At 45.2% G+C, this 13,609-nt stretch overlaps 2 protein-coding genes across 2 annotated transcripts; one reads left to right on the top strand and one right to left on the bottom strand.

Moving 5' to 3' along the window:
- Window positions 1-364: 364 nt before the first annotated feature.
- LOC124657415 (putative F-box/LRR-repeat protein At3g28410) lies at window positions 365-2,616 on the bottom strand. Its single transcript, XM_047195972.1, has 3 exons — window positions 1,789-2,616; window positions 861-1,004; window positions 365-748 (listed from the first exon to the last, which is right to left on the bottom strand). The coding sequence occupies exons 1-3, from the start codon at window positions 2,614-2,616 to the stop codon at window positions 365-367; spliced, it is 1,356 nt and encodes a 451-aa protein (XP_047051928.1).
- Window positions 2,617-6,199: 3,583 nt separating this feature from the next.
- Window positions 6,200-13,282, top strand: LOC124692594. Its single transcript, XM_047225996.1, has 13 exons — window positions 6,200-6,557; window positions 7,800-8,431; window positions 8,560-8,637; window positions 9,406-9,477; window positions 9,567-9,671; window positions 9,759-9,899; window positions 10,404-10,589; window positions 10,665-10,744; window positions 11,374-11,446; window positions 11,514-11,615; window positions 12,117-12,228; window positions 12,605-12,689; window positions 12,781-13,282. Exons 1-13 carry the CDS (start codon window positions 6,236-6,238, stop codon window positions 12,959-12,961), a joined length of 2,169 nt encoding a protein of 722 aa, XP_047081952.1. The 5' UTR covers window positions 6,200-6,235; the 3' UTR covers window positions 12,962-13,282.
- The last annotated feature ends 327 nt before the right edge of the window (window positions 13,283-13,609 follow it).

The following is a 13,609-nucleotide window of genomic DNA, read 5'->3' as shown; positions in this document are numbered from 1 at the left end:
GCACAGAGAAGAGGTAGGTAACATGTCAAAAAAATTCTCATCATACCCTGAACATCTGTTGACAATGACCAAAATTTGACAAACAAAGCAGATGACACCTAAGACACGCTACAGAACTAGCGTACTATATTCAGAAAAACATGGGTGTTATAATACCAACACATGGATATTGGACAACACATGAAAAATAAAACTTGTTTTTGGATACTTGTTCTAGCTTCAACACTTACGTATTCATGGTAGTTGAAATCAGCCATATATCAGGACAAGCATGCCTACACGCGAAACAGCATGATCTACAGTCAGCGATTTCCCAAAAGGAGCGGAGCAATCTTGAAAAACATATGGTGCATTAACTATGCATTCAGCAGCGAAAAGGGTCATGGAATGTAAGATCGGCTGCTTTCTGCATGCTCGAAATAGAGTCCTCTTTAGGCAACACCAGCAGCACTGCAGAAACCCCTGTTTGAAACCGTAGGCTCTGCAATTTCTCTCTTGTGTCGTTCGCCTTGTCAGTCGAAGAAGTGTTTTCTTCTTGCAACACAACGTGCAAAGACTGCAGCTCCTGGGAATTCATGGCGACGAACTTGAGGAATTCAAATTCGTTTTGATCCCCTCGGAATTCGTGGATGACCATCTTCTTGACACGTGATCTCAAGCACTCAACCGGACTTGCCTCCTGCCAGAAGCTGGCATGAAGCTCCGCACTGTGTTCATTGGCAGTTACAGATGGATCATGCAGGGCAGACTGCAAAATGCGAACCAATGCGTGAAAAGATCAGTTACATATATATATGGTGCTGGCTAGCTGCTAGATATCATTCAAAAACGACTGTCTGGCTGAAGTAACCGGCAGCTACCTCGATGTGCAGAGTGTCAATGTTGGGAAAGCATCTGAGGAAGCTGGCCAGCATCTTGACCTCCCTGAGGATAATGAAATTCACAGTCACCGCCAATATCCTGACGCTTGGAATCGCAGTGCTTGTACTCGCCATTGTGTTAAGCTGCAATGCGGTCCACCGAGACAGGCAGACATCATTAATCATCAAGTTTTCTACTATCATAGGGAATATCATGATGGATGGATCAATGTACCGAGTAATCTATAGCTAGCTTTGAGAGACAGGTCCATGCCATTTTATTTCATTTTTGACCGTGTACTGTGAGGCAACATCCCCACAGATATTTTATTACTCAACCCAAAAAGCAAGTCCTATGTACAGAACATAAAGGAAAAAAGACTAGGCTAGAAAATATACAAGAAGGAAGAGTCCTGATCCAAGATATCAGGATATCCTTGTGCTTGGGTTGAACCCTATGTTGCAGCAAAGAGATGTCATGTGTAAATTTGCATTTTCACTTAGTGAAAGAATGCCTCTCCTCTCTGAAAATATTCCCACTGCGAATCAGCCAAACATTCCAGCAAATGGAGATCTTAAACTTGTTTTCGCCTGTTCCACTACCAGCTGCAAATCATGATGCGGGTGGGTTTCAGTCAATTTGCAGGTAATTCCGAATTCTTCTGCTGTGGTTGCACTCAAAAAATAAGTGAAGGTCCACAAATGATTACTCATCAAGTTTTCTAAGATCACAGGAAATATCATGTTGGATGGATCATGTAATAATTTTGAGAGACTGCACTGCATTGCATTGAGGTGCACCAAGAAGCACTAGTATCGAAATCAATTGACTACTACTTTATGATCACAGAGGAGAAGATGTTGAATGGATCGAGGTGGATGGCATAAGCTGAGAGAGATGGAGACATAGCAGTATTGACGTACGTACCTCGATGACGGTGTCGCGGATCTGCAGCCTGTGAAGTCGTCTTGTATCCAGGTGGCCGAGCACCCGCAGGTTGGCTGCATGATCGATCTTGACCATCGCGGGAGTAGCAGGCAGAAACAAGACGAGCCGCTCCAGCAGCGGCGCGTCCAGCACCGCCAAGTTTTCGTCCCTGGACAGCCTGACGGTCGCGCATCGGAGGCTTGGGCTGCAGAGGTGGATGCGCTTGGCTGTTGTGCCGTCGAGCTTCAGGATCTCCAGAGCGGTGCAGGCGGTGATGAGGTGCTGGAGGTCTCGGTCTTCTATGGCAGCCGTTACCAGGGTGAGCTGCCGGAGGTTGGGAAGGGAGACGCCGGCGCCGCGGGAGAGGTCGACGGGGAACGCCCAGGAGCCGAGCAGGAGCTCCTCGAGCGAGCCGCAGCGGAGGATGTCGGCGGGGACGAGCGGCAGGATGTCGTTGGCCTGGCAACGGTTGGCGAGGTGGAGTTCCTGGGTGTGCTTCGCGGCGAGGAGGCGCGGCCAGCCGGGGAGCTCACGGTCGAGGGAGGCGAGCCTGAGGTCGTGGAGGGCGACGGTGCGGAAGTGGCCTTCGTGCTTGGCGAGGACTCGCGGGACCAGGGCGTCGCGCGCGGGCTCGGGGACGGCGGCGTCGCGGAGGACGAGCGGGGTGGAGCTCCAGAGGTGGCGCCAGCGCCTAGCGAGGGCGGCGGTTTTGGCGGCTTCGGTGACGGGGAGGTACTGGGTGATGATTTGGTGGAGGAGGTCGTCGCTGAGGGCGCTGAGGCGGTCCCGGCGGACGGCAGCGGAGAGGGGGGCGGCGCCGTCGGCCATGGCGGCGAGGCGAAGCGAGGGTTTGATTTTGGTGGAAATGGAGCGGCGGCCCAGCGGTCTAGACCAACCTCGAATGTTCTAGAGGATGTTTTCTTCCCGGATGCCGGAGCTCACGCTTAAAACGAAGAAATGCCTTTTCTTTTTGTTTTTTCTAAATGGAGGCACAAAAGCTTTACCATTCATGGATGTTGGAGAAAAGAGCTAGCCAGAAAACTGGCTAAAAACCCGTTGCAACATAATACCACACACCAGCCTCGAGGCTGTGCTTCATACAACCCACCAGATCAACAATACACCTAAACGCAATAGACGGAGGCAAAATACCGACTGCTCCAACTACCACGCCGGTCCCAAGGCTATGCCCCGCTTGGCCGAAGATGAACCCGTCTCCACCGAACCACCAAAATACTCCACATGTCCCTGTGTCCGATGGACGTCCAAAGCGAGGCCCCAGGGGGCAAAAAGACACAAGAGCGTCGCCCACGCCCGATCCCGCGAGGGATCTAGGGTTTCCCCCGGAGAGCTCGTGGAGGAGCAAGAGACACCCACTTCGGCGTCGACAAAAGAAGGATGCGGCGTCCACGGGCGTCAACGTCGTCGGTCCCGGCCAGCTGCCACGACAAGGCATTCGCCCAACGAAGAGTCCCAAACCTCACACCCGCCCAACAAGGATCGGCACAACCCCCACACTTCCCCTCCCGACGATCATCAAGCATTCCTCCCGCTGTCCAGGAATGTTCTAGAGGATGTTTTCATCCCGGATGCCGAAGCTCACGCATAAAACGAAGACATACCTTTTCCTTTTGTTTTTTCGAAACTGAGGCAAAAGCTTTACCATTCATGGATGTAGGAGAAAAGAGCTAGCCCGTTTTCTAAATAAAACTGGCTAAAACCCGTTGCAACACAATACCACACACCAGTCCTGAGGTTGCGTTCTACACGAGTCGGCGACCCACCAGGTCAACACTACACCTCAACGTAACATACGGAGGCAAAAAACCGAAGCCACTGCTCCAACTACCACGTCGATCCCAAAGCTGTGCCCCGCTTGGCCGAAGATGAACCCGCCTCCGCCGAACCACCAAAACACTCCACATGTCCCTTTGTCCGATGGACTGTCCATAGTTTCTCTCCCCTCTCTCTATTCTTCAATATTAGAAGCACCAAAGCAACCAAGTCCCAAAATTTATGTCAAGAAAAATAGATTGCCTAATCAACTGCATTAAGGAGGAAGCCAGCATATGGAAAAGGGTAAGCACTAATCTCTAGGTTTCTAAGAGATAGCTTGTTAACATACAGCCTGAAAAATACTGCAATGAATTCTCAAGGTTTGAAACATTCATGAATTCAATAATACTACAATAGAACGCAGCCAATTTGACTGAGAATTGTCATTTCATAGTTATGAAAATCATATATTTTGCCTCCAGACTACCTATTGTAGATGTCTGAACACTTTGTTTTCTCGGTATCTAATAAGGGTATGGCGGTACGTATTTTTGCTACGGTGACAAAACAAAACCCTATATATTCAGTAATTTTTTGGGGATTTTAAGTTGTGCTCAATGTCCGCCCCCTTATGCTTATTTCCTGGCTCCGCCGTTGGTTCAAGGCCTGCACAGCCTCCCAAACACGTACGCTATTTATCTTTGTCACCATTCAGGTTATTTGATATAAATACACAGCAAGATCATGTAAATACCTGAGCAGCTTGTACACTGATATCTAGTTCTTATGGCATCCACACAACATGCCAACCAAACCTAAATACGGAATGGGACCACAAGCATTTGCTGTGTCCTGTCCCTGTCTACGAAAAGGTGATACAACTAGAAAGGAAGAAATCATATCCTTGTCACTATGATGCAAAGGGTAGAGGTAGGTAACATCGCCAAACAAGTTCAGCATACCCTGAACATCGGCACGGATTCTCTAACCTGCAACTAGCAAGTTACCTTGGGCACGCCCGATGCCGTCGGTTCAATATCACATGGTTGCTACTTTTTTCTGCTCTCTCAACGCACACTAGTCAGGCCAGCTCACATAAACTCATTCAGGAGTAAAACTTGGCCAGCTCAGAAGGGACACGAGAATAGATACAATATCTGAAACTAAATCAGAAATGCACTTTTGAATCCATACATATGCTCCCGCCATCGAAAAAAAACAATTAAAAATATTCTGATAAAAAATTCTACGCATACATATTGAAATTCTGTGGACACTCAAGTTTTGCTGACAATCAACTTTTATCTTGTGCAAAAAAGACAAAGAAAATGTCTCATGAAGAGTATTTTTTGGGCATCTCCAACAGGTCAATGCATATCAGACGCTCAATTCCTTTATGTCGGTCGAAATGATCGAAATCGATCGCGTGTCTGTTTGCGCCGGGGGTGCCCCCAGCGGCACGACACATTTTTTTGTTGTAGTTTTGCATTGTTTCAATATAAACATAATTTACATGGTGAATAAAGGAAATAAAAAAATATAAATACTAAAAGGCCCATGTACCGCCTGCTACCCTATGGAGGCGCCAGCGCGTCGTCGTCATCATGTGGATGCGTAGGAGGAGCTGGCGGCTGCAATGTTCGATAACGATTCGGTGGTGGCCGCTCAAACGGAAAGTCCCTGTCACCAAGGAAGCCCACCTTCCTCCTCAGAATATCCTCGGTCTGGTGCCAGGTGTGCCATTGATTGAAGTCCGTGGCGAAGGCGAGATCGTCGCAGAGTACCGCCGCCTGCGCTGCATCTCGGCGCTCCTCTGCGGGCCCGTGGGAAAAGGGAGCGGTCACACGACGTGACGGCGCAGCGTCCACAGAGACGCATCCGAGTTGCAAATATGCGTTGCGATTGTGTCTCCACGAACGGCCCGGTCACTATGCGGCGGGCCGCTGGATAGAGGCGCATTTTCTGACCGTGTGGTCGCAAACGGTCACTCCACGCCGTTTGCGTCATCCTGTTGGAGATGGCCTTAGAGAAGTTGATATACTCGTTGAAAGTACCGTTAGCAAATTTGTGAAGCCAGTGAATGCATTATTAATATTTTCTATTGGTACTTGATTCTCTCCACCACCAAGCATTATCCAAATTTCTAAATTTCCGACTAAACTCTGTCGGTTCTAAAATGTAAGGCATCTAAGTATTTTTTTAATATATTCATTTAATATTATATATGTAGATATTGTTTTCCTAAATATTTAATTAAAGTTAGTAATTAACTAGCTTTTAGACTCCTTACATTTTAGAAGGCACAGAGTACTTATTTGGTTGTGCCATCGAATCTTCAACATGTCCAAATTACTTGTACAAGTCTAGATGAAAACAAGCAAAACGAATGAAGTCTAACTTACTTGTGTAGTGCGTCGGTGCATGATTGGCAGGATGACGTGCGTCGCTTGGCTAGTGTGTATTGAGAGAGCAGTAGAAAGCAGCAGCCACGCGATATTAAACGGACGGCATCGGGTGTGCCCAAGGCAGCCTCTGACTTGCTGGTTGCAGGTTAGAGAATCCGCGCCGTCTCCCGTCGTCTTCCTTTCCCCACACCATTTCGAATCCCCAAAACCCTAGCCTCACCTCGCCACCCCGCGCCCGCGGCCACCCAAGCTCCCCACGCGCTCCCATGGACGCCAGCGGCGGCGGCCGCCTCTTCCAGTCGCCGGCGACGGAGGACGAGACGATAGCGCGGAAGCGCTCCCGCCGCGTGAGCTTCGCGGACACCACCGCCGTGCACGTGTTCCAGCGCGACGAGGACTTCGAGACGCCCCCGGAGGAGCGCCCCGCCTCCCCCTCCCCATCCCCGGGGAGGCCCCTCGCGGCGGAGGGCGACGAGACGGAGGGAGAGGAGGAGTTCGTGCGCGCGCCCTTCGGGTTCCTGGGGGATGTCGATCTCGATTCCGACTCCCCCGCCAGCGCCGCCGGGTCCCTCTCCTCCTTCGACGGAGGTAAACCTCCTCCTTCGTTTGCTTGTCTACTATGATTATTATTTTTGGGTGCGAATTAACTCGGTTGATTTTATTGCCGGCCCACGTTTCGAGCCTCTCAGAAGTGCTGCATTCTATACAGTTAATTTGAGCATTAATTTGAGGATCAGATCGCTGCATTTGTCAAGCCATTTTTTAGCTTATGTTTGTTTATGAGTGGTTCCTCACCTCAGTTTAACTGTTTTAAGTGCTCAATTCAATGGTTTATGTTAAGGCTGACCTTAAGTCTTGAACAGGGAAGGAGGGTTGCCCAATGTCATTTGTTTATGTTTCTGGGACTGTTGGAACGAGTTACATTTTTTCCCCGAGGTTTGGGGATTTAGTTCAAATTATTTAGGATCCACAAATTCATCTCCCTGTCCAGACATAACCATTAATTTTAGTTGCTTTCAGGTTTTTTTTTTTGCTTACTTAATTGGTGGAACCAAGATTTAGCTGGGGCATTTTTAGCTTAGTAAGAATTGGGGGTGAGGTGCACCTTAGAGTGAGAGATCTCGACGGCCTCTCCTGGGGTCTGGATGGCCAATGGTGCGGGAACGATCGTTGCCACCTCCCCGAACCTGCAGACACAAGAAATCGGGTTAAGACATGAGCTTGTTAGCTTCAAGATCTTGACCAGTGCGAAACGAGATACACCCTCATGGCGCTTCTATTCACGCGCTTAGTAAGCTGATTGTTTTTGTTTTGTACATGCTATACCTGTGAGTAGTGGGTGGGGGGTGCAAGGGTACTTTTCTTGTTGTTGATAATGACATTGTTTTAGTTTAGGATTTGGTCCAAGATGGAGACTATCCATTTATTATGATGTCATAGCTTTTCGTTGAGTCTTATGCCAAGTGTGTCATCGGGACTACTTAAGGTTGCCTTTATGCTTTATTGTTAGAATTTGAGCAATTTGGGTTCCGAAATCATTTTGCGTATCCAACAGAGTGTGCAGAAAGTGACTATTGACTAATAGACTGCTGAATACATATTTGTCTTGGATATTTGAATTGCTTAATATAGTAAGTGCCAGATATTGTTAGCGTCTGCTCAGTAAGATCTTCAAACCACACACTGTGAATGCATACATGCTAGCAGCTTCACTATATCTTCCCCCCTTGAAATGTCGCTACGATTTGTGGTATTTTACAGCAATGACAAATCAATTATTCTTTGTAGAAGTGCTATATCTTCTTACTTACATGATCGTTGTCTTGACAGATGGCAACTTCTTTGGGGTTGTGTCAACTAGCTTTATTCAACCGGGGAGACCATCAGATTCTGGAATGTCAGAGGATAATTACCATGATCAAACCTTAGATTCCCACACATTCTCTATGCATTATAACAATCTTATTCCTCCAGATGACTGTTCAGCACACTCAGCTGGAAGTCTAAGGTTACCCGATTTAGAATCTACAACACCACTGAAGGAACTGAAGGGATCCGAGTCTGTAAAATCGAGTGCTGGCCGGGATGGGTTAACAGACATGAGTTTGTGTGCCGAAAACGCTGAACGTTATGATTACACTAAGTTGTCACCCACATTGAACAATTTACTGCAGGAGGTCCAGGAACCCGAGTCTCCTAAAGATACTTCGTGCAATGTCCTTGCGCTACCCAATCGTGAACACAATTCTCATATGGATTCAGATGGTAGTGGAAGAAAAAGGAGCAGCGAAGAAAATGTCTGTGCTGAACATGCGTTGCCAGAAAAAAGAGCAAAGGGACCAAGAAGCCCAATAACATCACAGAAACAGCTTCCTTGTGTATCGTTGTCTTCTCGTATGGCAGAAGAAAATCAGAGTGAGCCTCATGATAGTGGACAATCATTAGGTGATGATTGCAACAAGGTAAGACTAAAAATTGCCAGTTTAACTGTGTCCAAACTGTTGAAGTTATTCATGTTTCTTGTTCTTCAAAATGTTTGAACTTTAGAGTGACTAGTCTCTATATGAAATCTAGTGTTTTCCTCGTGCAGGTAGTGTTCACCGTATCTAGTTCCCTGAAGCAAATGCGAATTTGCCCAGCATCTATTAGTAAGCTTAACCCACAACAGGTATGCATTTTGCCCTGCTATGGGACTAAGCTATTGTTCCCTTCTGTTCATTCACTTTGAATACTTCAGAGACTCTTGCAGTACTGCAGTAGTCTTATTTTATTTTAATATGCTTCAATAACAGGTCCTACAGAAACTGAATCACGGTTCTTAGTTATTCCTTAGATTTACTTGGGAAAATATGTTGTCATCCTTAGGACTAACCTTGGCTCCACATAGTTAGGGTCTTCTAAGTGACACGATTCATGTGTTTGACATGCATTATCCTTTAATTCTCAAGAGTATTTGAGGTAGCATTATCTTCTGTAATAAACAGCCGAGGTGGCTTGAAAAGGAAATTCATGATTACTTCTGCAATCAGATGACCACCATTCGTTCAAAGACGGTTTGATTGTTTTCAAACTATCTATGTCTATTCTCAAATCTGGAAGCTGCAAATTCCTGAGTGAATTACTCTCTCAACCAGTTTAGCCAGACTTCTAGATATCAGTCTGATATGGATATATGGTCTACTTGCTTATTTGGAGTTTGAGTACAGTTGCTAATTGCATGTGTTGAGCAATCTAAAAAGAGTAAAGTTGTTAATTGTTATTCAGAATTTATAGTTCTCTAAACCTCTTTTGTGAACTTTTTTCCGCGAGGTTTATTTTTTATAATGTGTTCAATTCGATATTTCAACCTTATGATCTAGTGTCCGGGATGTCTCGTGGAAATGTTCTATGCAGCGTGAGTTTGTTGTATCTGATGTATGTTTCTTTTTTAATGAAGCTTGATATGTTGGGAGATAAGCTGGGGAAGATTCATGCGGCTAGAAAATATAAGAGACTTGCTGCTACTGTGGTATGCTATCCATCATTTAGTTGTCATATTGTCTGTCACTGTTAGAAAATTACTTCCACTTATCTGATGTGTTTGTTTTCTGAACTCAGAGGATTCAAGATTCCAGACTAGCTGAAGCAAGATGTCTCCATGACAAGCTTTTACATGAAAAGACAAAATTGCAAATAAATTCTGTTAAACTGGATAAACTGCAAGTAGGGATTTCTTCGTCTTCCTTTCAGCCCTCTTGATGGTTTCTAAGGTGCAGTGCAGTTAGCTTACCCCTGTTCTGTTTGGCGTAGAACAAAGCACAGCTATGTCATGTTGGAATTCAAGAATGCAGCTATCTGAAATCCAAGATTTCACAGCTTCATCGTTCCAAAGCGGGTGCTACACAGGATAAGGGAGGCCCTCTTGGTGCAGCAACTTCGATCAATGCACAGGTACAGCACCACGTTCCACTGTACTTCGCATAACTATGGTCCCATATCCATAGTATTAGATCCTGCACTGTTTTTTTTGTGTGTGTGTGTTGCATATCAATATATGACACCGTCAGGCATTCCTTTCAAATGATTATACTTGTTTCATTTGCCAAAGTTGTAAGAGTCAGTCATCTGGACAACCCGAAAATATCTGAAATTGGACAGTGTGTATATTTTGTTTAGTTGCTGTTGTGTTTCATGAAGCTGATCTATTACTTCTGGCTATCAAACTATCAGTAGCAATACTTCTTGCTGTAACAGTGCTACTACTGCTTCTGCGGCTCTTACTTTCACTTCTCTCATTTGTTCTTATTCTTGTTTATCCTTTGTTTTTCCGTAAATTCAGTTGCTTTGACCATCATCTATTTATATACTCGCATTCGCTAAGTATAGTACTTGTGCATACCTTCATGTATTCTCTCACACATACAATTATGAGGAACATATCCTGTGTTTCCCCAGGAAGTACATGCTAGGATTGCTGAAAAGAAGCTTGTACTCAGCATGGTTCAAAAGAAGGCAGAGAAGCTTAAGAGTTCGCTTGAACATTTTTGCGACATTAAAGGTGATATTGGCGAAGTCGTGAGGGTTGCTGAAGAGCAATTGGAGATGAGAAACCGGCGTCAGATCATCAGCCAGCAAGCATCGGTATTAGTGCATGCCTTAGATCTACTGTAATATACTTTCTCCCTTCAGTGACTTACATTTATTTTTGTTTTTCAGCTCTGGACGCTGAATGACATTGTTAAAAGAGAAAATAAGCGTGACGTCATCCTCAACTATCACAATTTGCTGTTCCAAAGGTACTATCCTACAATCACCTGCCCTTTTGCATAGTATAGCAACCATGATTCAGTGGTGGAGCCAGAACATTAACCTTTTGTGGTCAATTTAAAGTTGCGTAGTCAAATATATGAATATTTTATAATATTTGGCACGATTTCTACTTGTGTACCAAAAAAACTGTGTAGTCAATTGACTACACAACTAGCATGTGGCTCCGCCACTGCCCATGATTCCCAATCCACTGTGGAACAGGACACTGCCAGGTTACTTTTTCAAACCAATTACTGACTTTAACTGGCTCAATGTGCTTCAAACCTTAGTTTTTTTGTATGCTACTGATGAACCTGCATGGACTTGGCAAATGGCAAGTTGCAGCTCTTGTATTTACCGTGTTTTGCAAGGATATCTCTGTGCAATGTAAAGCCTGTTTTCAACCAGCTAAAACTTTGCACTAGTAGAATGAACCCCATGTCAGAGGTTTGTTGGTGTGTAACCCTGAGCCTAGGCACAAATTCATGCCACTCTTGCACCTGCTAGTGACTGTTAGTTTGCAAAACATTTGGTAGCAACAAGCCAACAGCGAAACACAATCTTCCCTTTATATCATGTGTCTGTCTTACTTGTTTGGTTACTGTACCTTTGGCAGGATCATCTTAAACATCAGCGATATGTCAACCATATTTGTGAATAACTCACTGTTGGGATCCAAAATAGAACAGGTGAGATGAGGAAACTGATCTTTTCTTCTTCTGTATGTAAGAATCTCATGATACACCCCTTGGTCAGGCATTCCCAAATTTGAATGCATCGGTGGCATTCAATTTTGTTTTCAAAGCTGAGGAGTACCAAAGACTTAGTGACTTGCGATCCTTGCAGAAGAAGTCAATGGTGAGTTTGCTTTTACTTTTGAAGTTCTTAGATGTGAGACAATTTGGACTAGCCCTTTTGAGTAAAGTTAAAGTAATGGTTTTAATATTTTTTCTGAGACCGCAATGGCTAGCATATGAAGTCGCATATGAAATATATTTGTGTGCCCTAAGCAGACATTGGAGGGCATTACATTTTGTATCACAGACAGCAGACACATTTTATACGACATTTCTATATGAATTTGTAGTTTCAGAATGTTATTACAGAGGTATAGTAGTCTGCAGTTATGTGTTTATGCCTATAATGTTTTCACCTTGAGCTGTGTCAGTTTGAGTATTATGACACTTGGCTTTTAGCTTTGACTTGGTCCCCTAACTTTTGAAATTAAGGTAGAAGCCGGGCCTGAACATAGGTGGGTGAGTTCACAACCGTGTGCGCTTATCAAAAGTCCAAAACAGCTGCCATGTCTTGGAAGTGACATAACAAATTCAGTCTAATTGTCCCCACGTATTTGTGCAGGAAACTAGTTTGCTTCTGGGAAATCTTGTTGATGTCCTAGATGAAATTGATGATGCTAAAGGGGAGTTATTGAATCTGACCTCTGCAAATTTCAGCATGGATTCCCAGACAGGTCTCCTCTCTATCCCTTACTTCTGTATTTTAGAATGGGGCTGCATGCACATCCATTTTCAGACAAATCGTCAAGATTATGCTGTTAGTTGCTATTTTGCTTTACGGAAAGGAGGTAAGCAGACAGTCCATAGGCTAGGGTGTAGATGTCGTCATGCTTTGACTGCTGAAGGTACACCTGGAAATGAGGAGGATTTTGTTTGATCTAGACAACAGTTACGATTTATCATAGTTCTCACTGGATTTTATATATGAAAGTATTTGATGTGGAAAAACTAAAAAGATAGTGGCATGATAGCAGTTGTGAGCTTGCTGTAGTGCTCTCTTGACCTGGCAATTGTGTAATAATAACTCTGAATCTGTACCATTTCAAGCAGGGCAACTTATCTTTAGCCTTCGCTTCATGAGTTACAAGAGCGCCAAGAGGGTTGCTTTCACCATCGACATGACAGACTTGAGCCGGTTAGTCCAGCGAAACCAACCAGAGCTTAGATACCTTTACATCTCTACGCTATTTGCTTACAACTGTATATGTCCTAATAATTTGGAACAGCGCGGTCTACCCTGCTGAGCCATCGGAGTTGCCGATCAAGGTATGCCAAGCTCAGACAACGCTGTCCCAGCCAAGCGTGGACAAGCTGACGGCCTCCATCAGGGACCTTCAGCCGGGGCGCACGATGATCCTCAGGCTGTGCCGGATGTTGTCCCGGCTGGTTAACACGTTGCCAGGCTGACCTGCCAGACTGCTATGCGTTGCTGCACATGAAGTCTGGTAGGATAGCATCACCTTATGTAGATACCGCTCTCCTTCTTGGACAATGGAGTGGGTTTTTTTTGCCTTTTGCAACTGGAGTGTTCGTTAGTCGTGATCCAACTGACTGCTAGACTAGAGCATCTCAGCCGGAAAGTTTTCTCTTCTTTGAGCTAATGGGTTGCTGTATGTAAGCATTTCTTGTGAATGCTGAAGTAATGGCACCTCACGCTTTGGCGCTGCCAAGTGAAGCCGCTGTGTTCACTAAAAAGATGTTAAGCTGTCCTGAATCTCAGTCACATAGAATTGCATACTACTCCCTCGGTTCCCTTTGAATTGACTCTGGTTCAGTACAATTTTATACTAGATCAAAGTCAATTAAAAAGGAAATGGAGGGAGTACTAGCCTAAATTGGCAGTCCGAAAACTCTCTCATTTTGGCACAATACAACTGAAGTTTGTCTATTAACTCATGTACAGAGGTGGATATTCTTAGCCAGATAAAAAATAAAATAAAACAAGAGAGGTGCAGATGGAAATGGGTACTGTAAGAGCATCTCCAGCCGCGTCCCCCAAACCGCGCCGGATCGAGCGTTTGGGGGACGTGTTTCGTTCGTGCCGCGTTTGGGGGA

Source organism: Lolium rigidum, chromosome 1 (assembly GCF_022539505.1).
Source record: "Lolium rigidum isolate FL_2022 chromosome 1, APGP_CSIRO_Lrig_0.1, whole genome shotgun sequence".
Lineage (NCBI taxonomy): Eukaryota > Viridiplantae > Streptophyta > Magnoliopsida > Poales > Poaceae > Lolium > Lolium rigidum.
The sequence above is the reverse complement of the archived record's forward strand: the minus strand, read 5'-3'. Positions and strand labels throughout refer to the sequence as shown.

What these genes read in the sequence shown, in the direction of transcription:
- LOC124657415 (XM_047195972.1), bottom strand. Translation starts at nt 2,616, where the DNA reads ATGGCCGACGGCGCCGCCCCCCTCTCCGCTGCCGTCCGCCGGGACCGC. An exon ending in TCCGCGACACCGTCATCGAG is followed by an intron (nt 1,005 to 1,788) that starts GTACGTACGTCA and finishes ACCGCATTGCAG; the next exon opens with CTTAACACAATGGCGAGTAC. An exon ending in TTGACACTCTGCACATCGAG is followed by an intron (nt 749 to 860) that starts GTAGCTGCCGGT and finishes CGCATTTTGCAG; the next exon opens with TCTGCCCTGCATGATCCATC.
- LOC124692594 (XM_047225996.1), top strand. Translation starts at nt 6,236, where the DNA reads ATGGACGCCAGCGGCGGCGGCCGCCTCTTCCAGTCGCCGGCGACGGAG. An exon ending in CCTCTCCTCCTTCGACGGAG is followed by an intron (nt 6,558 to 7,799) that starts GTAAACCTCCTC and finishes TTGTCTTGACAG; the next exon opens with ATGGCAACTTCTTTGGGGTT. An exon ending in CAGCATGGATTCCCAGACAG is followed by an intron (nt 12,229 to 12,604) that starts GTCTCCTCTCTA and finishes CATTTCAAGCAG; the next exon opens with GGCAACTTATCTTTAGCCTT.